At 39.4% G+C, this 23,628-nt stretch overlaps 1 protein-coding gene across 5 annotated transcripts in view; it reads right to left on the reverse strand.

The window, feature by feature from the left end:
• The window catches only part of FGF14 (fibroblast growth factor 14), a 384,596-nt gene that overhangs the window by 108,155 nt on the left and 252,813 nt on the right, over window positions 1–23,628 (reverse strand). Inside the window, exon 1 of one of the 5 annotated variants that reach the window (XM_039563048.1) lies at window positions 21,398–22,524. The exons of 3 other annotated variants lie outside the window; for them this stretch is intronic. In XM_039563048.1, the coding sequence (XP_039418982.1) occupies window positions 21,398–21,590 (193 nt within the window). In that variant the 5' untranslated portion in view covers window positions 21,591–22,524. Of the gene's footprint in view, window positions 1–21,397; window positions 22,525–23,628 lie in introns of those variants that run through there. One more of the 5 variants, XM_039562958.1, reaches the window with a different exon arrangement.

The following is a 23,628-nucleotide window of genomic DNA, read 5'->3' on the forward strand; positions in this document are numbered from 1 at the left end:
TTATTCACTAATAAGGAGTAAATCTTCCAGTTCTGAATCTTTTTATAATATAATGGAGGTTCAGAAGAGACTACTCAGCCACTCACTGTCACCTACAGAAAATGAAAGTATTGTATAAAGTATCTCAAGATGGAAAATATCTGCTAGGTTTTGGAGGAGCTTGTTCCTGTTTGGCTCAAAGTTGGTTCATGTTTTGATGATGACCTGCCCAAAAATACCTCAAAAACACCGATAGAGATTTCAATCTCTGAATCTAAATTTTATTAAAACACAGACCAGAACATATAGCTTTAAAATATATAAACTGAAAATGAAATAAAAAATAACAGCTTGATAAGGAATCTCCCATCCTATCTAGTGCAATTTTACAGTGATTGCATGATCTGTTTTTTTTCAACCTGCTTTCCCTCCAGTGCAGCCTTCTCATCATGGCTATGCATCTGCCATATGTACTTTCTTAACATGTTCAGATTACAGGCCTTCCCTCCACAATTTCTCACATGCTGTCTTTCACTCCCTACCTACTGTACTCTCGTTCCTTTCTTGTTTCCCAGCTTTATTCTTGTTCAGGTATTGTTTTCCAGCTGTGCACGTCCAACAGTGCTGACTATTCAAGAGGACATAAGAAGATAACACTCTACCCTGCTGCCTAATCACATCTTAACTTTAATAACAAAATAGATTTGTAAGCTTATACAAATAAAACAAATTTGCCTTCAGTCACATATGTCATTCTTTACAAATTTACAGAAACAGATTCTCTTCAGGCTGTGAACTTAACAGAAGATACAAACTTCACCTTGTAGCTACCAGGAAATTCAGTGCAGTCTATAATTTCTGGTTGTATCATAGAGGTATATAAGCACAAAGAGCCAAACCCATCGGCAACTTCATCAGCCATCCAGCTGCGTTTTGCAAAGTAGTGAGTCAGACTGAAGAACCATGGCAGTTTCAAATGTGTATTTTCTCTCAAGATGTGTAATACAAAACTGACAAAAAACCCCGAACCAAAACATATTCCTCAAGGCTGGTGAGCCACAACACTTACGTAACTATGGCTCCTGCTTTCACTGTCTGCTTGGCTAAAAGAGTTAACAGCATCATCATTCCTTGTCAAGTCTAGCATCATCTCTTAATTTCTTACAGATGTCCAATTATGTGTGAAGATACTAAACGAGGCAAATTCCAGACCTCCTTCCTTGGTGTCTCCCAGTAAAGTAAGAGGTGACATTCCTCTAACCACGTATGGACATCTTCCCCGGAGCTAGTGATTTTTAACTCTTTCAAGATGGAGTAGTGAGAAACAGGTAGCTCATTCTGAAGGACAGGCCAAAAATGCACTGAATTAACTACACCCAAGAGAGCTTACTTATCCACCCAAAACATATATCATGTGCTCTTCAGACCTGTTCACACTCTGGATGCACTAATGCTCTCCACACTTTGGACAAGTCTTTTCACCCCCACCCCAAGACTCAGCTCCAGTCCTGTCAGATTGATCTGGTTGGGCCAGAATTATGGCCAGCTCCAGACAGCAGCTCATTCACTCTTATGTTGTGTTAGGAGACCTACCTATACTACAAAAATTCAACCATATGGGCACAACTAAATTTAAACTAGCTTGCTAGCATCCTCAACTATCAGCTACTGATTTTTCTCACACCAGGACTTCCACTCCACCCTTCAATTTGAAGCTTGTCCTGAAAACCACTTTAAAGAATACACAAATTCAACTAGCATGTTTTAAACAGAAATCAAAAGCAATTTCATTCTCCAGATCCATGTGTTTCTACTGCAGCAATCACTTGTGAGAGCCAGGCAAGACTGAGGTGTTAACCATGTGATCCAGCATTCAGGAGACCCAACAGGTATGCTTCTAGAGAAGAAATTACAACATTTTCTGAGTATTAATATCAAACCCGCTTTAAATCTCTTATATTTCCTGCACATTTATTCTACTGACAACTTAAATGTTATTAGAAGATGAAAGATTACAGAAATTGAAAAGTAGGAAATCTGTCCCTGGGACTTCCACAGCAACTTCTGCCTGTGCCTGGTGATGCTGCAATGACAGTTCTGCTATCAGCCCAGAGCAATGAGCAGTTGCAACAAGTGCTGCAAATTTTACTTTGTAATAACGTTCTAAAGACAGCCCTCAACTGAATGTTTGAGATTTCTTTAGCTTCCCAATGCAGGGCCTGAGCTGCCTGTCCTGCTTTCATTTTCTAAACCTCACATTCTCTTACTCAGGCTCTCCAATGAACAGTCCAAGGATTGCTCCTCTGTACCATAAGCAGAGGTGCTGCTGGTGCTTCACCTGTAATACTGCAGGTGAAATACCGTGTGCCTTAGTATCCTAACGCATGTGCAGATTTACATACACTTCAAGAGCAACATAGCATAGCTGAAACACCTAACACATCTACTTTTTATCAGGACATAAATTCAAGCTTCTTCAGCTCCCATGCACAGTCAGGAAAAACAAACAAACAGGCCATTACTAATTTAGAAAGCTACCTGAAATTAATCTACTTCCTTTTCAATGAAGCTTTCAATGCAGCTTTGTAGCAGAAGTCTTGCTTGTTACTCAGGGACCTTTGATATAGTTCTCTGTTTCTCAACTCAATCACAGCAGAAGTCTCCAACATAACTCTTCAGATTTGACACACAAACCAAACTCCTTTCTCCACACAAAGTGAGGATTAGCCTTCATTGTGCTTTATTAGGTTCTTCACTAAAATCCATGACAGCAGCCTCGTCAAGTGGGTGACACTTGATGTTTCTAAGAAATTATTTCTACCTGTATGCAAAGTGTGGGTTTACCAGAGAAGGAAGAGGAGGAATGGGGAAAGAGAAAGTAAAAGCTCCCATGACCCTGACCAATGCACTGTCAGCTATATGCTGCCACAAAACCCACCTGCCATATTTTTCACAGTGTATTTTGCAGAAAAAGACACCTGGTCCCACCAAAACAAACAAAATCATCATTAACTATGAGTTTAAATCCTTTTTTGCCGAACGAATTAAATATTCCTTTCAGTCAAAGACAGTTAAAATTATAAAATTCAACTGACTGACAACATGAAAAAAAGACCTGCTTCAAAACTGGGAAAAAAAATTCAAAATTGTGAAATATCTATCTGAAAATAAAAGCTTTACTCCAGACTGTTCCCAGGTTCATACCTTTTCCCTACAAGGAGAACCATGGTTAAACTCACATGTCTGTGAAGACTCTTTTGTTGCTTTGAGTTCTACATTTAGGAATCAACAAGTTTGTGAAGAAAAGTACCTTTAAACACAGATGTGGCCTATCAAATAATCTATCTAAAGCAGAGGCACATAAATCTTTTCCACCTGAGCTAATGGGATTTATTTTGAGGCTTCTGCTTTCAGCCTAGTTCTGGTGTGTATGAAGGACTCGAAATCTAAAGAACTTGTCATAGGTATATGCCCAATTTGGAAACACAGAGACACCAAGGAAGCAGAGTATTACTACCAGATTCAGATTTTCATAAGAGCAGAATCTATACCCACTCACTGGGAAAGTGTCATGCACTGAGAGAGGACAAGTGTCTTCCATTGAATTTTCCTGGCTGCCTCCTGAAATCTCCAGATGTCCAGCTCTAATGCAAAGAAAACCAAAGATAGTTTTTAATTTCTGCCTAAAATTGCCTCAGAAGTTGCCTCTGTATTTCTACTTAGCATTCTTTAATTTCAGAACATGGTTGGCTTTGAATATTTTGAAATATATATTTTAAAGGCCATAGAGTTATTCATTGAAATTACTGTTCAAGTTCAAAGACAAGCTGCCTCCATGATATTTAGGTTAAAAAACCTGTAGTATCTACAAGATTTTTAATGTGTCCTGTTGATTAAAATATTCTGTAGACTCTAGTCAATATGTTATCCTTGGACTCCAGCAGCATGAGAAAAGCGGGGATGGCCCTGTGGGCAAAGCAGAAAGGTCTCAACCAGGAGAGGAGTGTGGGTCAGGCTCCACTTTGGAGGGGACTGGGCTGGTCCAGAGCACAGGGGCATGTTGCTGAAAGAGGATAAGCACTGGCCTCATATTGTAAAGTCACAGTAAAAAGCCCCTGCTGCCAGCAAATTTCCAGGCCACACCTAAACACAAGGGATTAGCAACACCCTCACTTAACAGACAACACAATAGAAAAATGAAGAGGATGAACAGTTTGTCCAAAGCAGCAATACAAATGTGGTTTTCTGCATCCTAGTCCAGTATGTAGATGTCCCTGCCAGGCTATACAGAAGGACTTAATAGGACTGGAAAAGACACAATTAATAACTGGGTAGACAGAAAGCACTATTTACAAGCACGTCAGAGGCCCCGAGTCATACATTGATTGAGTGTGTTTGTTTCTGTAAAGCAGTGTTAATCCCACTGTTGAGGCAAACATAAGGATTTTAAAAGAGGAATTTAAAGTGGGGTAAGTGAAGGGGAAAAGGCTTGCCACTCTTCATAATATAAAAATATGTCAGTGCAAATAGCAAATTTGCATGTCAGTGCAAATTTATTAGAAGCCTCCTATCTGTGTAGCAAAATGTCATCTACTGATGAATGCAACTGGAAGGGGGAAAAAAATAAAAAGAAACTCTTGTCAACAGTTTCCAAACAATTCCAAATCAAATAATTTGCTTTTAAAATTATGTTTTGGTTAATTCATGTTAACTACTGGATATGTGTTGTTCAGAATACATAATTTCTCAGTGGAATTAGCTCTTCTGAAAAGTCACCAATTATTTTAATGGCAGTTTTTGTAAGCCATAAATATCTCTAAGACTTTTAGAAAAGTCCTGAGATGTTTCATAGAATCATAGAATGGCTTGGGTTGGAAAGGAATTTAAAGGTCATATTGTTCCATTTCCAATGCCATAGGCAGGGACACCTTCCACTACACCAGGTTGCTCAAAACCCCAAACAACCTGGTCTTGAACACTGCTGGGGATGGGGCATCCACAGCTTTTCTTGGCAACCTAAATTTAGAGCTGAGTAAATTGGAAATTAGTATGGAAATTACTTTACATATTGTTGGGACAATGGCGAAAATCTAAAATGTTGAAGTTCTCAAAATCTCCTTAATAAGCAAACACTACTAAATGCTTCAGGTTTCTATCAAAGGAATTTCTATACTCCAGGCATGATAAAAGACAATACATTTTAGTGACAAGAGCTATAATTAAGATAATCAGAATATTTTGGATGATACAAATGGAAGGGTAAATGGCAGGAAATTTTAGATTTCAAAATATATTTATTGCACCCTAAAATACTCCTTATTCTTTAGAAATCTGACTTCTCTGTGAGAGAAGAATCCAGTTTTCTCAGCTCTGCTGAGAGCAGGACATTCTGGGAAGTTAAGCTGCCACTGCAGTGCAAGGGAAGGCTCCCAAGGGTTCAGACTCCCAACTCCATCAGCCAACCTGCTGTCTGTCCAGGCACTGGAAACTGGGAGGCTGTAAAGAGGCAGATGGCTTTGTTTTGGGATCTACACTACTACTGTGGGTCTCAGCTCTCCTCAGGCCTGCTGTGCAGCATTTCAGAAGCATCCTACTTCTAGAGCAGACTCTATGACTAGAGTCATTAGGCCTTCTAAAGCATACATCTGATGCAGTCCTCCTTGGCTCCCTTCACAGCTAGTGAACCCATCTATTTTAGGGTGTCATGAATTACTCCCTAGAAATAAATATTTTTAATTAATTGCATGTCAGTCAAAACATGAACCTATAAATTGCCCAAGTTTTGGTATCCACATAGCAAGAATTTTCATTCAATCAGGTGAACCTAATTCCAAGGGTCTAGAGTAGATCCATGGCCACATATTTGCTGGTTGGAAAACATTCTTCATCCTGAAACTTCAGCAGAATCAAAATATTGTAGAAGAACATTCAGATTCAATGGTAAATGACCACAACAAAAAAAATCAATGATGTAACAATGATGATTGCAATGAAACTTGTCTAAGAAAAGCTGTGAGTCATCTGAACCCAGCCAGTATGGAAATCCTTTGAAATGGCATCCTTAAGGCAGAACTTTTCAAAACTGGACTTAACAGGAAATTATTTCTTAGCAGGAAGAACAGGAAAAGGTGTTCAGTAACTCTGTTTTTCTCCAAAGAATTTTAAATTACTACCTTAAATTCAGAAGTCTACACAAATATGTGGTAATGGTTAAACCTTCCCTGAATGACCTGAAGGGGAACAACCCCTCTGCCTTTGTGACACACACCCACAGCATTCCAGAAGTTAAATTACTTCCCTATCCTACTTGACACCTATCTTATGCAGTCCCTTGAAGAAATAAGTTTATGAGATCCTTCAACAGCAAAAAGCATTCTGCATAAAGATCTAGCTCCCATTCATAGTGTACAGGTAACAGGTTTACATGTGCCACATGTATTAGTTGACTGATGTCTAAAATCAGCATGTGGGTGTGGGAAAATGCATGAAACCAGCCTCAAGAGGGTTAAAGTTTATACATTTGTTTAACAGAAAAATGGTTCTAAGACATTGAAGCGACTCCTCTTGCTTTATCTGCCTACAACTACCATCACTCCACACCACCAAACCCTCTCTGATAATGTCCTGGCATTTGTAATAAAGATCAGTCACCTGTTACCTGACTATGTCAATGTATTTTGAAAAAGCTTTCCAGACAGAATTAAGCAGAAAATAATGTTCCCATTGTGAAATATGTTTTCAGGATAAAGCCCAGAATAAAGGTTTCTTCAACAAAAATTAAAAGGAAAGGAAAAACATTTCCAGGGTTACTCACACAGGAATAACTATCAGCCTGGCAACCAATGCAGGCTGGGGTTAAAGGCTTTTTGTCTGAATCAAAGTGAGTAGGAACTCAAGACTTGATATGTCCATGTGGTAGAAAAGTGCTTGAGCTGCAGAGATGCTTTTTATGCCCTGGGGTTTAAAAAAAAAAACAAAAACCAAAAAACTTCAGCCTTAAGACTGTTTTCCAGCACAAATTTTAACAGAACTATCCTGTTTTGATGGAAGTTTGGCATTTGGCCAAATCTGACAGACCAGTAAAACAGTTTCAGGCAAAATCAAAATATCAGTCCAACAACCTCTACCAGAAGGTCAGAAAAAAAAAAAATGTAGCTCCTTTGCCTAGGAAGAAGGATTATGTGTGACAATTTCACTTTACTTGCTCACCATAAAATATTTAGTTAATTCTTTTCTTCTTTCCTTGATGATGATATACAGTCCTAAAGAACTGCTTCATTTTTGTTTTTTTTTAAAGCAATTATAGCAACAAGCATAAAAACCAAAGCAAAATGCAAAACTAAACAAGCACAACAGAAGGTCACTTGAAGAAGTCACAAAATAAATTACCCAGATCTCATATTCATTAGGGCAGAGTTTCATTACTGCTACAACAGCAATAGACAATCTCAAAATTAGCACAAACTCTTAGTGCATATTCTACCCTCTCTAGCACAGGTGACTTACCACTGTCATGACTCCTTTGTCAGTATGTGAAAGCACAAACCCTTACAAAGCGTATGTTTGGCTGCTAAAAATAAAGCCTAGATAAATGAAGCTAATTTCTTAAAACATACTCTTCACTCAGGTTCCTACACCAGGTAACATGCCTGTCCCTGCTTCTCTAGAATGATGACTGGAACTTTCTAAGCTACACAGCTCGTGATGTCAAACCACACATGTTGCTGTGCTTCCATATCTGAAGTTTGGAAGATTTGCTTACATTGATAGCGCAGCTCCTCTAAGAATGCAAGCTAGAAGACCAATGCAATGTACTGAAACGTGTCTGGATGTCAAACATGACTCATTTTAGAAAACACCCAGTAAAACTTGCATCAACAGAACAATTGTAGTTATATTTTAAATCAATTCTTGATCCTTGTTTCGGTTCTGGGGGAGTGGGAATGAGTGGGTTGGTTTTTTTAAAGCTTCCGCTCAAATGAAACCTTACAACATTTATTTCTAGTAGGCCACAGCAGTTTAATGAATCCACAAGTATCTTTCCTTATATTCAGTGGACATGAACATAAAGGAAGATATATTTTTGATTCATATATCTACTACTTCCAGAACTACTTGTCTGGTCTCACAGCCTTGCTTGCTAGTTGCAGTGGTGAACTCAGAATGAGGAGCAATTTCTGCAGCTTCATGTGCTAAAATGAAAAACTCAGTCTTGAAAGATTTATATATATTCTGCACATACAGAAATTGGTGAAATGGAATCAAAATCTCTGATTTTGTTTATCAAAACCTGTACAAAAGTTGGTTGTGGTCATTAGCAGATTCCAAAATTGCAGTCCCAGAAAAAACTGGTTGTATTTAATTTTCTCTTTACAGATTGAAACAAATTTCATCTATCTGCCTATTTTAGTAATAGAAAGATATAAGAAAAATAAGCTCAGTGAAATATACTGGGGATAGAGGGATAGGCCTGAAGTTCAGCCACAGCACAGCGTGACTTGGCTGTCAACCCCACTCCACTGACTGAAATTACATAATTGCTGTCATGTGGATACAAAATGCTGCTAGAGAGTTTTTTCTTGTTATTTTCTAAGCCCGTGAGAGACTTTTCTCTCACACAGAAGAGGTAGCAGAGTTATGTAAACAACCAAACACCTGCAGCCTTGAAAAGTCTTGTTTAGAATACAGTAGAAAAATATTTTGACAATGGATGTTTTAGGACTTTAGCCAATCACCCCCAAGGGGTGGCTGATCCTTGTCCAATTATGAAGAAAAAAGTCTATAAAAGAGTTTGTAAAATTAAATAGATCAATCTTGCTGCACAATTCCTGCCTGCTGGATCTTCTCTCCTCTTCCTCCTCTAAGGCTGCGGGACACGGTGATATACCCTAGGGCCTAGGGCTGTGGTAATACTGTCAGGCAGTTGGTTGTCACAAACCAACTGTTACTCCCCTTGTTGTGTTTTAATGCATGAAAACTGCACAGGATCGTGGCAGATACGAGGCATTACAGAACCAATGAAATAAAAGTTAAAGCCTGAATTATTCATGTAACTACTCTTTGAATAAGTCTGGTATATCTGCCATAGTATTTCAGATGGAACAAGACATGAATAGCACATTTGTTTGAGTTTTCTCCCCATTCCATCCCTCGCCCTTGGGTAATCAGGTGTTTTACCAATATGGTAAGTCCGGATGTGTCTGTCAAAACAGGCTTTGACTGGAAATGCTGTTCCGACAAAATAGAAAATGCAGCATTCTTCACAGTGAAAAACTCCACAAATCTGAATGTCGGTTTGCTTTCCCAGATGACAGTACAGTCATTTTCTGAACAGCTTTGTTTAATAAGTTGTTGGTATTGCTACTGTGATTTTCAAGCTGAAGCTTTTCTGCAGCCGGAGCAGTCTCCAGTGCACTATGTCCTGTTTGGAGCTTCTTAGGGAGCAGACCACAAAAAACTACTACTCTATTTTTGGGTTTTAAGTAGTCTAAAGGTGTGGACCTAAGTTATCAGGCCTTCCAGTGGTCTAAACTTTGTCACAGCATAGATAATGATAACTATGGCCTTGTCTACATTGGAGTGTCATATTCTTCTATTCAAGGGTCCAAGTGCTCATGGAAGCAACATTACCACCTTACCTACTTGCCACAGAGTCACAAAAATACCCAGAGCAACCTTAATATTTAATAGCATAACTCATCTGCATATTTTATGTATCTGCAGCTCCATCCTATTGCTAGGATAGTCAAAAAGAACTTCTTTCCTAGTACTGTTTTTTTCTAATTTAATTTGAGGGCACATAGTTAACCAAGTGGCATATAAGCTCTAGGGTATCTGTTTCACTGCTCCCATTGGAACAAGATGTGAGATCCAGTGCTGATTGATTTTACCTTAATGACTGCCATGGCAAACCTTATTTCAGCCTTATCTTCCCAATGAAGAAGGGTGGCAACAAAGCTCAACAAAGGATACAAAAATGGCAGGTATTTCAATACTGGTATTTCAATAGTTATCCAGTAAAGACAGTTTTCTGTTTCCATGGCAGTAGCCAGAAGAGTTCAAAACTGTGTAATTTTCATGTTACTTACAAAAAAATTTAAAAATAAAAGAAAAAAGCCTTCTCAGACATAAAAATTCAACCCAATAACCAAATGGAGGCACTCAGGACTCACAGAGCTGTCAACATACTAAAGCCACTGTGCAAGACATTGCTGATATTATGGCAGAAGTGAAGAAACATTTTTTCACTTCCTACACAGCTACGACATATCCCTGAAAAAAACCTCAGTATGCCACAATCTATTGGACTCAGGATGTGAGTTGCACCATTAGTCCTCTGGTATCACATCTGAGCAGCCCTGAAAAATCAACAGCAAACACCTAAATTGTTCCTATGTAATGGCACACATCTATCTGGAAACCAGTTGGAAAAAACACCATTGCATCTAAAATACTGCACGATCAAAAACTAAATAAAGTAGAATAAAAATATGTAGCAAATAGTTAAAGATTGTTTCTACATCAGATCATGTTTGTTGTAGTTTGGGTCATCCTTGATACAACTGATTGCAACAAAAATACCTAAAAGGAAACAAAACATTTTTGCTGCTTCAGGCTCCAAATGTAGCTGGTATCCCTACTATAACTAGGAACTAAAGTTCTGAAGTTATCATACTACTTATATTCAAAGTTCATTCAATTCAAAGAGAGTGCTTCAAACAACTCCTATTATGTCCCAGATGGATGCTAATACCAGGACAGAAATAATAAAAAATCCTAAAAATTACCTTGTCTTTACAGGTCTGTTTAATCTACAAGTACTCAGATCTCTAGCCAGTCTGCTCAGGTGCATTTAACTTTCCCTTTCCACACCTTAACATGATTGAAATTTCTGAAAATTTAGCCAAAAATTTTCAGTTGATGTTTTTGTAAAAACATCATCAGCAATTTTCCACCGGCTCATTCCCCACAACTACTTATCTTCAACCCTTGTACCACTTGTACCTAAACACTCAGCAAAGAGTAGAAAACAGGCTGATCTTCCTTGCATCCCTCTCAATATTTGAAACAAATGCAAACTGTGAAAACCAAAATAACAATACTGTCTGAAGGTGGTAACGATCTGACAAAATTATAGTTAAGAACCTGTATGCATAAACAATTTTTAAGATGAGATTCACCATAGTCTTCACACTTTTGCCACTGCAGCTGCTTAAACCATTTTTAGCTGCTATTGCTTAAGCTCTGAAAGTGGAGAGTTTTAGTAACTCAGATTCTGAATTGTTGACTGTTTATCCCTGACAAATTTTGAACACAACCTCACTGGCATCCATTGACCTAAAAATATACCCCAGTAATTCAACAGAACTGCTTGCTTACAGCACCAGTTAATTTCAACCATTATGTTTGCAACATAAACCACTGGTAAACAGGATGATGATTGATTGATTGATTGATTGAATTACACTGAACCTGATAAGTAGCCCTGAGATGGCTATTGTTTAATCCAATCACTTTGTCATCACAACAATGAGATACAAATGACTATTCATACCTTAGTTTAATTACAACAATATTATTCAGGCTTAACCTGCATTGATTTCTATAACTTTTAACTTTATGAACATGAACATGAGTCTGTTTCTCTCTTGTTAACAGAAACACACTTTTGAAACAAAAAAAACTCTGAGAGTGCCGATACACTTTTCTAAAATAGAGAACTAGAGAGTATGGCTAATGGGAATGATTTCGTTTTTCTTCCTTTCTGTGGTTTGGATTCAATTATCTCTACAGCGACATTCACTTTTTCCAAAGAAAGATGGCTGCTTATTAGGAGCATTCAGGGTTTTCAAAGTGTCATAATGTATATAAATCTGAGCCATCCATTCATTTTGATTTATTTACATGCTTTTTTTTTTTTGGTCATTTTACATAGAACTTGCAAGAGAATATTTGTTATACAGAGCAGTACATATTAATTTTGCAAGGATTCCCCAAATCATGTGCATTACATCAAAAGACCTGGTGTTAGGGTAGTAACATCACAACCTTGCAGTTGTTTAGCACATAAGCAACCTAGACAACAGAACTTAATGAATTAATTTACATCTACCAAAGTGCTAAAATGCTACAGTTCTTAGTTGTACATAAATTGCAAATTTGGGGACATCTGACTTGAGAGCCGAAATTTAAAAAGTTTTATCTCTTTTTCCGTAAATATTGCCTCAAAAAGTCATTACTGATGCTCCATGGAAGCAGCTTTCTCATTTGTTTTGGCAAAAGTCTGTGGATATATAAACTAGAATGACAGATATTTCTACTTTGTCAGAAAACTAAAATACAACTGGAAGCAATAATGAAGTCGGATTTATCAATCGAATGCCTTGAAGAGTTCAGCCATATACTAATCTTTGCACAAAACCATCTCCAGAGGGAAAATAAAAAAAGATAAGCAAAAAACCCCTGTTGTCAGAATTCAGACTGTTAATTTAAGCAAGCCCTAACTATGTTAATAAGGAGTTTAAGACTATGGTCATCATTTTTTAATCTTTGTGAAAGATGTGTAAGTAATATGTGCACCAGTCTCCTATTGGAGTTAGTGATAAATACTAAACTTGATTATCCAAAGTAAGATTAAAAGAAAGTGAATCCAAAGTAAGATCCAAAGAAAAATTTAAAGTGTCCAGATGAAAAAATTACTTGCTTGGTAGTGAGAACTGATGATGATGATGATGATGATGATAGATGATGATGACGACAATGCATATTGTTCACGATCAATAATTTTCTAATGAGTACCTTAGGAGGAGCATATAAATTTTCAAATCCTTAAAACATACACAAGCTAAGTTCAATATCACTTGCTAGAAGCAAAAAAGTTTTGCTTTTCTTCGGATTATCTATATCAGCAGGGATCAATCTCTCAATTTTTCAGCCCCAGGAATGGTTTTCTATTAAAATATTCCAAAGTATCCTGTGCCATTTTATAACTATTCCTACTTCTTGGCACAGTCATGATACCAGATAATTGATAAGATAATGAAGAGGAACTAGTAGCATGAGGAATCCATTATTAACTTATTGTGTATACACAATATATATATGGTTATATATATACACACAACCATATTTAGGTCTTCATCTTGTAATCATGCCTCTACTTGCCTGAGGGCAAGCATGGCTAATCCTCAGGACTAATGACATAACTCTGCTTCCAGGTACAAGCCTCACCACACCTCTGATAAGACAAAACTTGCTCTGGACACAAGGGGAGATTTTCTAAATTTTGCTGTAGCAAAGCCCTTCCTATCTTGCAAGTTTCTTTCTAGGGCCTTAGAAAGAGATTCAATAGTTGATGGAATCTTATTTTTGTTGGCTTTAATAATACAGTTTAGAATGCTGTTTGGAACAAAATATTACCCATTTTATGTGTATTTGCTTTGATTACATAGAAGGAACTGTTCTGATTACACAGCGAGAAAAGTGAAAGAGTAAAGTAGAGCAATGAAGTTTAAGAGTTCATTTATTTGATAGTCGCTGGTATACAGATTACAGTGGCAAATTTTTCAACTCATCAGAATTTCATATGAAGAGATACAAACCACTAATTAAGTTTGAGGAATCCAAGTCCCAGTTATACATAAACTACATAGATGAAAATTAGAGGAGCATCTGCTCGGGCTGGAATATTCACAATGCATAAAGCAGTAAGTGTGTGAACAACCAAACACTCAGAAAATGCTGAAAGATTTTGGAACAGTTGCTATAATCCATGAATTACAGAGGTACAAGGAAGAGTGGCTGGAAGAAGTTCTTACTTCACCACATTTCTGAATATACCAATTTTTTATAAGATTGTTCCTAAAAACAAAGAAGAAATAATCAAGGATTAAAACAAAAACAAATGTAAACACCTATTTACTTTATATTCTAGCAGACAGACTGTTCTTTAGGAATTACCAATAAGCTTCATACACACCATTTTAATCACAAAAATTAAGTCTGCTGTTGTATGAAAAACTCTGCTGCCGATTTGCAGAGAAATCATAAGAATCATACTGAAATAGACTTCACTTGATTCATTATAGAACATACTTTTAAAAAAGAGTATTTTCATAACCTAAGCATTATATATATGTAATGGTTTCACATAAGTAGTTATATATAAGCCAAAAATTTAGTATTTATGATCACAGAAGTCTGAATTAAATAGTTACCTTTCACAGACAACCCTTTTTCACACTACAGAAAATCCTAAAACAAAAGCACAGTAAATTTACTAAAAAAAAAAAACTAGAGCCATTGCTCTAGTTTTAAATGGTAACTAAGGAAGTCTCTCTCTACCACTCAGGGAGTGCAAATGCTCATCAAAACCAAACATGAAATACCTATAATGCATTATTGCATTAAGGGAGACCCTGGTTCCAGCTCCCACCTCTAGGCTCTTAGTTCCACAAGAATCTTTACTGCAAAGAAACCTGCTGACCTTTTCTTAATCCTGACAGATCTGCTGTGTGCTGAGTGACTTTGAAATTCAGTAATAAAAATGCCTTGAGGCTCAAAAAGTCCCTTTTCATTAGCACACAAAATTCCACTCATGTTCACCTGTAAAAAGAACCATTAAAAATGAAGAATAATTTAAAACTTTTCCTTCCTTCCTTCCTTCCTTCCTTCCTTCCTTCCTTCCTTCCTTCCTTCCTTCCTTCCTTCCTTCCTTCTCCTTTTCTTTCCTTTTCTTTTGTATTTTTCTAAAAAACACTGAAAATAATCTAACAACCAAAACTACACTCTTTCTGGGGCCAGGCTTCACAGTACTAAAGAAGGAGCAGCTACATTTAGTAACTTGGATACATCTTGGAATTTGCAAAATAAAGCAGAAAAGGCAGACTGTGCAATGGAAATTATAATAAATTATGGTGGGGTTTTTTTTATATTTTTTTTAATTAACTTCTCCAGAGAGAATAGGTTGTGTGCTTGTGTTTCATAAAGCTCAATTCTTCTTACATGAAACAAAATGCTTGATTTAATATTTTTCTTAAATGCTGAGTTCAGTCATTTATTTTTGCTGATTACTGCCAATTAGGTATCCAATCTTGGTTCAATGTACAGTAGTTTTATAGCACAGTAACTCCAATGCCTTTCAAAAGTTCTACACCTGGGTAAGGGACTAGAATAAAGACCACAGATGTAATTAAATTGTTTAATTTAGTTACATCCTAGGGATTATACTTTATATCCCAGAAAAAGGATATTCTTCACATTCCTATTTCCGTCAACTTTCTCTAGCTTCGTTTATGGAAATCTGAGTGAACATCCAATATCATGCTTACTAGCTTCTACTCACCATTTTACAAAATGGCAACCATAACAACCTGAAATCCTGAAAACCTTGAAGGAACAAGGTTTCTGTAATTTTTTTCAACACAGCCCATCTATCTAAATTTTATATCAAGCTTTTACCATTTAATACTTCCTATCTTATACTAGCTTTCCTTTGAATTACAAAAATTCTCCATTTTCTTTGGTTATCTATTTACTTACTAAAATATAAATTTAGATAATGTTACCTATTACTGAAAACAGCTATAGTTTATAACATATAATCAGATCTTGGTAGTCCTGGACTCTACTCCTGCCCATCTGTAACTTAATGCAAAAATTATATTCCTAAATCCTGGCATCAAAAGCATCTAGGCTCTTCGTTGGCACCAGGAAAGCATATGTTCTTTAATTTTCAGTCCCATAGGAAAATTAATTGGAAGATCTACACTGGACCTCAGCAGGTTATCTTATTTATATAATGGAAATGACAAACTAAACCCTTGAAGTACAGAAATGTTGCCATCTACAATGTAATGAAAGCAGGTTGCTGATTTTTGATCATAATAAAAGAAATTTAAAGCCTTACTAATTTTCTTATATTTTTCTACCATGGAACAGGAATATCCTTTCTATTTTCACACCGCTCAGTCTATGGCAGAGCATAAGATCGGAGATGATTAATAATAATAATAATAATAATAACAACAACAACTATTGGGAACAAAAACGGGCCAGTGTCAAAGGGTTTCAGAAAAAGCTGATGGCACAGTAAGAGTGCATGTCAGGAGTACATCTTCCTGTCTATCACTAACTCCAATAGTTGCCTAAGGCAGAAAGGAGCTTACGTATGACCAAGTAAGACAGACCCCTGTTTACTCACTACAAAAAATGGGGATCCACAGCTGTGTATCTTCAAAATGATGCTTAGAGTCTAAATCAAAAGACTTCAACAGAAAACTGTTCTGTAACAAACTTTTTTGGTCTTATCTCTATATTGAAATTAATTACTTCTGTAATTACTACTGCTGACTTGAAAACTCATTCAAAACAAATTTTAAGTTCTGGATTTTGTTTGATTCAAATCAGAGCCTGAAACACCAAAAAAATTAATGTCAAAATACTGTTAATCTATCTGTCAATAGATAATATATTTTTTAAAGACAGCATTCTGTCTTTAAATACAGTGCAGAAACCTGACCTCACCTGTAACGTTTCTATTGGTACATCACCATGAATCAGAGACGACCTGTACTGCAATCTCCCCTAATATCTATAATAATCAGATAATTTAGTTCTACAATACATTTAATAGATACAATAAGGGATATACCTTACAAGGCTATATGTGGACTGAAACTGCCTGAACTTTAGAGATCCAGAAGATCACTCAAGCTTGAAGAGTTCATTTTCTAATGAAGAGTTAAATCACCAATTACTAAGTGAAGACATTCAAAAGCAATGTTAGTATATGGGAGATATTCTGAAATGACACTGCTACAGCACTATCCCTACATTAAATGCCCACTATTCTATCACTCCTGTTTGAGATATTTCTAAAAATCAATAGTCCCTAAAATTATGTTACCATTTTCAAGCTGTTTTTTCCCATTTGCTCTCAAAGCCAACTCATTCATCACTTTTAGAGCCACCAATACCAGTTTAGAATAAGAATTTCATCCCAGCCATTACTGCATTTCTTTCAAAAGCTTCCCTTAGCAAGCACAGGGTTTATGTGAAATACTGAATGCATGGGAAAGAAAGCTTGAGACGGAGTCTAAAAAGTCATGTTTTCAAAAATATTTTTTAAACATGCTTAGAATATTTTACACGAAATGTAGCATATTTGCTACACAATTTCAGTTTGTGATTATCATGCAGTCCTTTGAACAGGTTAACAGCAATGAAGGAAAGAAGTAATAATTTCTTCTACAAACTGTTAAGAGTGTTTATAGTTCCAAAAGGGTTGTGGTTTAATCAATTTCATTTGAAGAAAAATAATGAAAAACAAGCAACATCAGCTAAACACCCTGAAAAATAGACAGTCTTGCACCTAGACAATGCAGGAGCAGTGGACTTTAGTGAACTACCAAGAATTAATTCTGAAGACAGTCACATAGGAAAACACAGACACAAGTTTTGGCCTTCTGAAACTTTGAGCAAGGCAGATCATCCAGCACTGGAGCTGACTGGTGGGAGTTGATGTGGTTTCTTAAACTTTGGGAAACAAGTCATGTACACTCACATGCACAGATCTCCATTCCAGCTCCACTTCATTCCACAAGTAGGAGAACTAGAAACTACTTAGGGCATTATGCATATTGGGAATTATCTTATATCTGAGATTATGGGCGACTCCCACATCTGCCAAAAAAACATTAGCTGATCTACTGATGAATTTTCCAAAAATCCTTTCTTTGGAGAATTAAATTACTTTTGTAGATGCAGTAAAATCTAATCAGTGCATTTTCTGAACATGTTCCCTAGGTCTCTCTTTCTTATAAATATTAATGTACGAAATCAGGGGCCAAGCTGTCCCAAAATTCATACACTCTATGTATAAATTTAGAAGTCTTAATGTGGTATTAGCACACAGAAACAGTAAACATCACACTTGGCTTTTAATACATTTAAATGTTCAGCATTTTTAAGTAGAATACTCTCAAGGGACCTAATTAACCAAATGAAGATTTTTCAGATTAGCAAAGCAGCTAGATATGTAGATGAAAATACAGGCTAAGAAGTTTGAATTTGCACTAGTGACAAGCATATGCTTTAAGCTCTGCACTTTGTAGATGCATGAGGTGAAGTGACATTTATTTTCTTCTTTTTACTGGGTAGCTCCAGGTTAGATAAGGTTATTTCACATGAAAACAAAATATCATCTGTCAATTCTCCTATTTGTGATTACATTAACATAAATTAAACTGTTAGAACTAAACAACCTCTGATGCAGGATAGGATGACTCAAAATTGATTGATGTCTGGCATCAGATAGGCAAGATCTTGGCTTCCTGGTTATTCGGAAATTAATGACAGTGATTTGTTCATCAGATGACAGGTAGAATAAAATAAAAATTAAATAAATTTGAAATATCATAATACTAAACAATATGAATCAAATATGTCCAGTAAATGAAAATGGTTTCATCCACTCAGTAGATTAGCAAACATGTCTCCCCAAGAAATCACTTTGGCAGTTTAATTCATTAATCAAAGTCTTAGAAAGGCTGTTTAAAACTACCATGGCATCTATCATTAGAGCAAATATACAAGTAAATACAAATATTACTCTTTATTCTGAGTGAGCTCCTGGATGTATTTTTAATGCTACCATTCCTAAATGTTAGTCTCCCAAAGCAAACTTCTGTTGATATTTTAGTATGCCCCTAAAGGAAGGACCATGAACAGAGAATATGTCACAATGACAGAAAAAAATTCATCAGGGTATACATGATTGGAGCATTTTATGTATTCATAATAACTTCATTTTTTCTCAAATAAATCCCACTGAACAAGAACAGAACTAACAGGCATTTTAAAAGAATAATTTAAAAATAAAGAATATTTTTAAAGTGTGCTAACATGTTGGTATGTGTGCATATATTGTGTATATCTATTTACCTAATTCACTTATACATGTATGTACAAGAGTAAACGTGTATTTTTAATTTTAAAAGCTGCATCACTAGTTTTTGCTGCCTATTTCAAAGATGGGAAGACAGTTATTTTTCATATGCAAGCACAAAGCAAAACACTTTTTTATTCCAAGAAAAAGTTTAGCTTTTACTACTCTACATAAATATTTTGCATATACTTCTATTCTTCCATTGAATTGTATGAGAATGCTACAGATGGTTTGTCACATCTCGATTAGCTCATTTTTCACAATGCTCTTGTGACACTCTGTATCATTTACACAAGGTTTATTTGTCAAAATCCCATAGCACCTTTCTGACAACAGATGTTTTGAAATTCATCTTATTTTGCTTGGCAAAGACTTATTTTAATGGATGTGACAGTATGATTTCAGTGAAGAATTCACTGGTCATTTAACTCACTTTAGAAAAACTAAAACCAGACTCTGATAAATGTTCATTTTGTAACACTTATAATGTATTTTAAAGCAATCAGCCTTATAAAATGTGGTTTGTTTGGGTTTTTTTCAGAAATGATTATTCACTCTAAGCTACTCTGCATAAGATATTTAAATAATGACTTCGGCCTGATTGTTTCTTCAGTTTCCCTCTTAAATAGAATGCAACTTTGAATCCACAGGTATTCCATGTATCACTTTGTGCATCAGGAACATGCATAGCAGAAGGTATGACAGTATTTTTTTCAGCAGGAATTCTTACAGATGAGCAGTAATTCTGAGACCTTAATGTAAACCAATGGACAAATATCACCATGTCTCATCATAAAGGAAAATAAACTCAGGGGTCTGATACTGCAGATTTTACTGGTGAGTAGCCCTTGTTCTGATTATTCTTGCTGAAATGTTCTGTGTCAGTGGTACAGGTTAACAGAGGAGTTATATTCTAATTCAGTTCTCTTATTCAAGGATGTGACAAAGTGCCTTATGAAAAATGAATGAATGAAAAAGGATGAATTCACAAGTCTCCTTAAAGCCCCTCCTCACCTTAAAAATGTTTGGCATCTCAGTGCTGTGAGGCAGTCATCTCCTCCTCAAATGGTAATATTGTCAAATACAGAGTTTTCCCACAAATAAGAATGCACAGGTGGTCAAGCACAGTTGCTCAGTTAGCAAATCCCCCTAAACTTGTTTTACTGAAAAATATCATTTATAAAAATCCACCATCATATACCAGATACTCTAGTCTGCTAAAGCACACACAGACTGCTTAAAAAAAAAGCCACCATAGATGTTGCCACTGACATTTTCCTGCTCATCTTCATTGTATCCCTGTACTATCTAAAAATGGCAAGATTTAGCTTGCATTAGGAGTTTACTGCAAGAAAGCCATGTAAGAATAAAATTGTGTGGATTTTGTTGATTTATGCTTTTTCAAATGTGAGCCGTGATAAAGAAGGAGGAACAGGACAGTTCCCTGATTATGCTTCTTAAAATGATCTTCCGACCCAACCTAAAGAGGAACTGTAGTATACATACGAAACCACAACACATGGTGGCATTCTGTAATATAACAGAGGGTGGTTTGTACTTTATCATTGACTGGTAGGTATTAGCCATGTTTCAAGTGATACTTAACATTTTCACTCTTCATGATATAATCCTTTTGTTCTAAAAGTGCTTGTTTCCTGAGGACATAGAGTAAGTCATTACCATTTCTGAATGCTGTTGAATACCACAAAATTCAAAAACAAAGAAGTCACTGCAATACCATTGTACTTCTTTTATTTCTAGGGTTCTAATACAAAGTACTGGATAGAATGCAATCACCAAGGTACCAGTTTTCTCTGTTGACTCCTGGTCATCTTCCCTGAATAAGAACTGCCTGCAAAACCTGCTGGTCTGCATGGCAAGGCCCTGGCTGGCGATGGGCAACAGGCAGGTGGACCTGCACCTGGGTGCCCACAGGGATGCCGAGAAGCTCTCCCACAGCTGCCGGCTGTGCCTCACCTCTCACTGTGCTGACTGGGAAGTCACCGAGCGGCGGGGAGCGGGACCCCTTCACTACAGCCGGGCTGCACCTACCAAAGCCATATTGGTGGCTCAGTGAAGGGGCTGGCGAAGGATGGCCCCCGGACACCGGACACCCAAAGCGCCGTGCGCTCTTTGTCCTTCAGAGAGAAACACAAGCGAGACGGGGACGCGCGGGGAGGCGGGCAGGTCTCCCCGAGGGGCTTCCTGCCCGCAGCACACCTGTCGTGACCCACACCGGAGCCCCAGCGCAGATAGCCGGGCAGAAAGGCTGGCCCAGGGGGTCCCGACCGAAGGTCCGCCGGCTGCCGCCCTCCTCAGCCCGCGGATCCCTTCGGCCGCTGCCGGGGAGCAGGGAGCCGCCGGCTGGCGGGAGCGGGGGCGGCGCCCAGCCCGGGAAGTTTCTCGCCACAGGTTGCCCCCTCCCGCCCGCCCCCCGGGAGCCCACGGGCGGGCCCGGCCACAGGGACGCACCTTGGCGCCGCAACCGCCGCTTCTTGAGCCCGAAGATGCGGACCTTGGAGAAGATGTCCACCAGGTTGCCATTGCAGAGCCCGCGGTTCTTGTTGGGGCTGTTCCGCCTCCTGCTGGCCGAGGGCCGGTCCCAGTGCTGCTCCCTTGCCTGCCGCTTCTGGCGGATCAAGCCGCTGGCGATGGCCGCTGCCATGGCTGCTCGCCGGCTCGCCCACGCCGGGCAGGGAGGAGAGAGGCGGCGAGGCGCTCAGCCCCGGCGGGAACCCATCCCCGGGGGCGCGGGCGAGAGGGAGCCTCCTCCGGCCCGAGGCACGGCTGCGGAGGGGCACCGGCACCCTGCGGCCGGCGGGAGCTGCCGCCGCCGAGGGTCACCGCATGGGTGCCCCGCCGTCCCTCCCGCCGTGTCCCGGCGCAGGGGCACTTGCTCGGGCGGATGTCTGCGAGCGGGCTGGCGGAGCGGAGCGGCACGGAGCGAGTGGGACTCAGGGCAGAGCCGCGCCCGGTCGGGTCGGGTCGATCGGGTCGGGTCCGCCAGGCAGCGTCGCCTCCCGGGGCTGCCCCTCAGCCCCGAGCCGCCGCCGACCGCTCGCCCGCCGCTGCCATCGCCACGGCCGGGGCGGCTACCGCCGCCTCTTCCTGGCTCCCGCCTGATGATTGCCAAGTGCTTCAGAAATCAGCATCTGGAGAGAGCAATCTTCTTCTCCAGGGAGAGCTGTAATCACGGCTCCTCGGTCCCACCCCGCTCCAGCCTCCCCTACACACGCACGCACGCACACACACACACACACACACAGAGGCACGCACCGCTGGAGCTTTTTTTGTCCTCCCCAAGGCGAGGGGCGGCGAGGGTGCAAGCAGTGGAGGAGGGAGAATGGGGAAAGGCAGAGGAATAAAGCACAGGGGGAGAGAGACGGAGGGACGGGGTGATGCTGATGTGGTTTGCTGGTGGGAACCGGGAGGTTCCCGGTGGATCAGCCGCCAGCTGCCTCTGCCCCCCGTTAGGTTTCCGGGTGGCTTCGTGCGGGGCTCCCTTCCCGGGGTAAGAAGGAGGGCCCTACGCACTGGTGGAGGGGCGTATGGCCCTCCCCGTTCTCCTTCGCCCGCCTCGGCACACTGAGGATCCCTCGCAAGCACCCTCTCTCCAGCTCCCCGGCAGCGGCTCCCTGCCGGCCGCCCCCGCCGCCTCCAGCGGTGACACCGGCACTTGTCCCCGTCCCCAGGCGGGGGGAGCCGGGAGGCAGGGCAGACGGCTGAGGCGACACCGCGTTCCGCCAAGGGCACCCTGCCCCGCGCAGCCCCTCCGCCCGCCAGCCCGTCCGCAGCTGGGCAGGGGTGCCCGCCCGCCCCTCCTCGCCCCGCAATCCAGGAACGGAGAGAGCAGGAGGTGAAGTCTGGAGGGAGAGCGGGTTCTGCCTCATGGGAAGGTTTTAGAGCCGTGAGGGAGAAGCACACCTACGGGGCTGAGGGGACCTTCAACCCAAATATCAAAGGGATTACATAGGGCACCCACAAATAGCCACAGCAGGTGGATTTATCGATCACCAGCACCGTGTAAAATTATAGGCTACGTCTTGGAGCACTTAAGGAAGCACCAGCCAAGCTCACTAGACACAGAACACCTAAGAAGCATCTGCCCCGAGAAGTTCACAAGGCGCTGCAAATAGTAAATACCGTGTAAAATAAGACATCCCACTTCTTTCCTTTCATCTTTTTCTGTTGGCTTGGCTCCCTTTCCAAATAATGGCCCAAAGTTTTTCGTATTTACTTTCTGCAAGCCTAATGGTTAAACTTTCTGAAGTTTTAGCTAGCCAGAGGAAACTAGAGGAAGGAAACAAGCAGCTACACAGAAAAATATGCAGTTAGCCTATAAAGAAGGGCAGATGCTTGCACAGGCAATTATCTATTTTTATACTGTTTTCACAATACTCTAACTTCTTATCAGATGGTTTTGGGGTTTTTGTTGTTGTTGTTTTGCTTTTTTTTTTTTTTTTTTTTTTTTAAACAGGCTTGGAGGTGTAAATATTCATCCAGGAAAATTCACTGCTTTGCAATACAGAACCTAGTATGTAAGAATAGGTTCTTGTTTCAGCAGAGGATTCAGCTTCTTTGATATTGACCATTTTTCCCCTAAATCCTTTAATCTACGAAGTGCTATTTTTATACAAAGGGCAAAAGTGTATGGTGGGAACTCCAGTATACAGGGATTTTGTATTAATACTAGACCAACTAGG

This window comes from Corvus cornix, chromosome 1 (genome assembly GCF_000738735.6).
Source record: "Corvus cornix cornix isolate S_Up_H32 chromosome 1, ASM73873v5, whole genome shotgun sequence".
Classification (NCBI taxonomy): domain Eukaryota; kingdom Metazoa; phylum Chordata; class Aves; order Passeriformes; family Corvidae; genus Corvus; species Corvus cornix.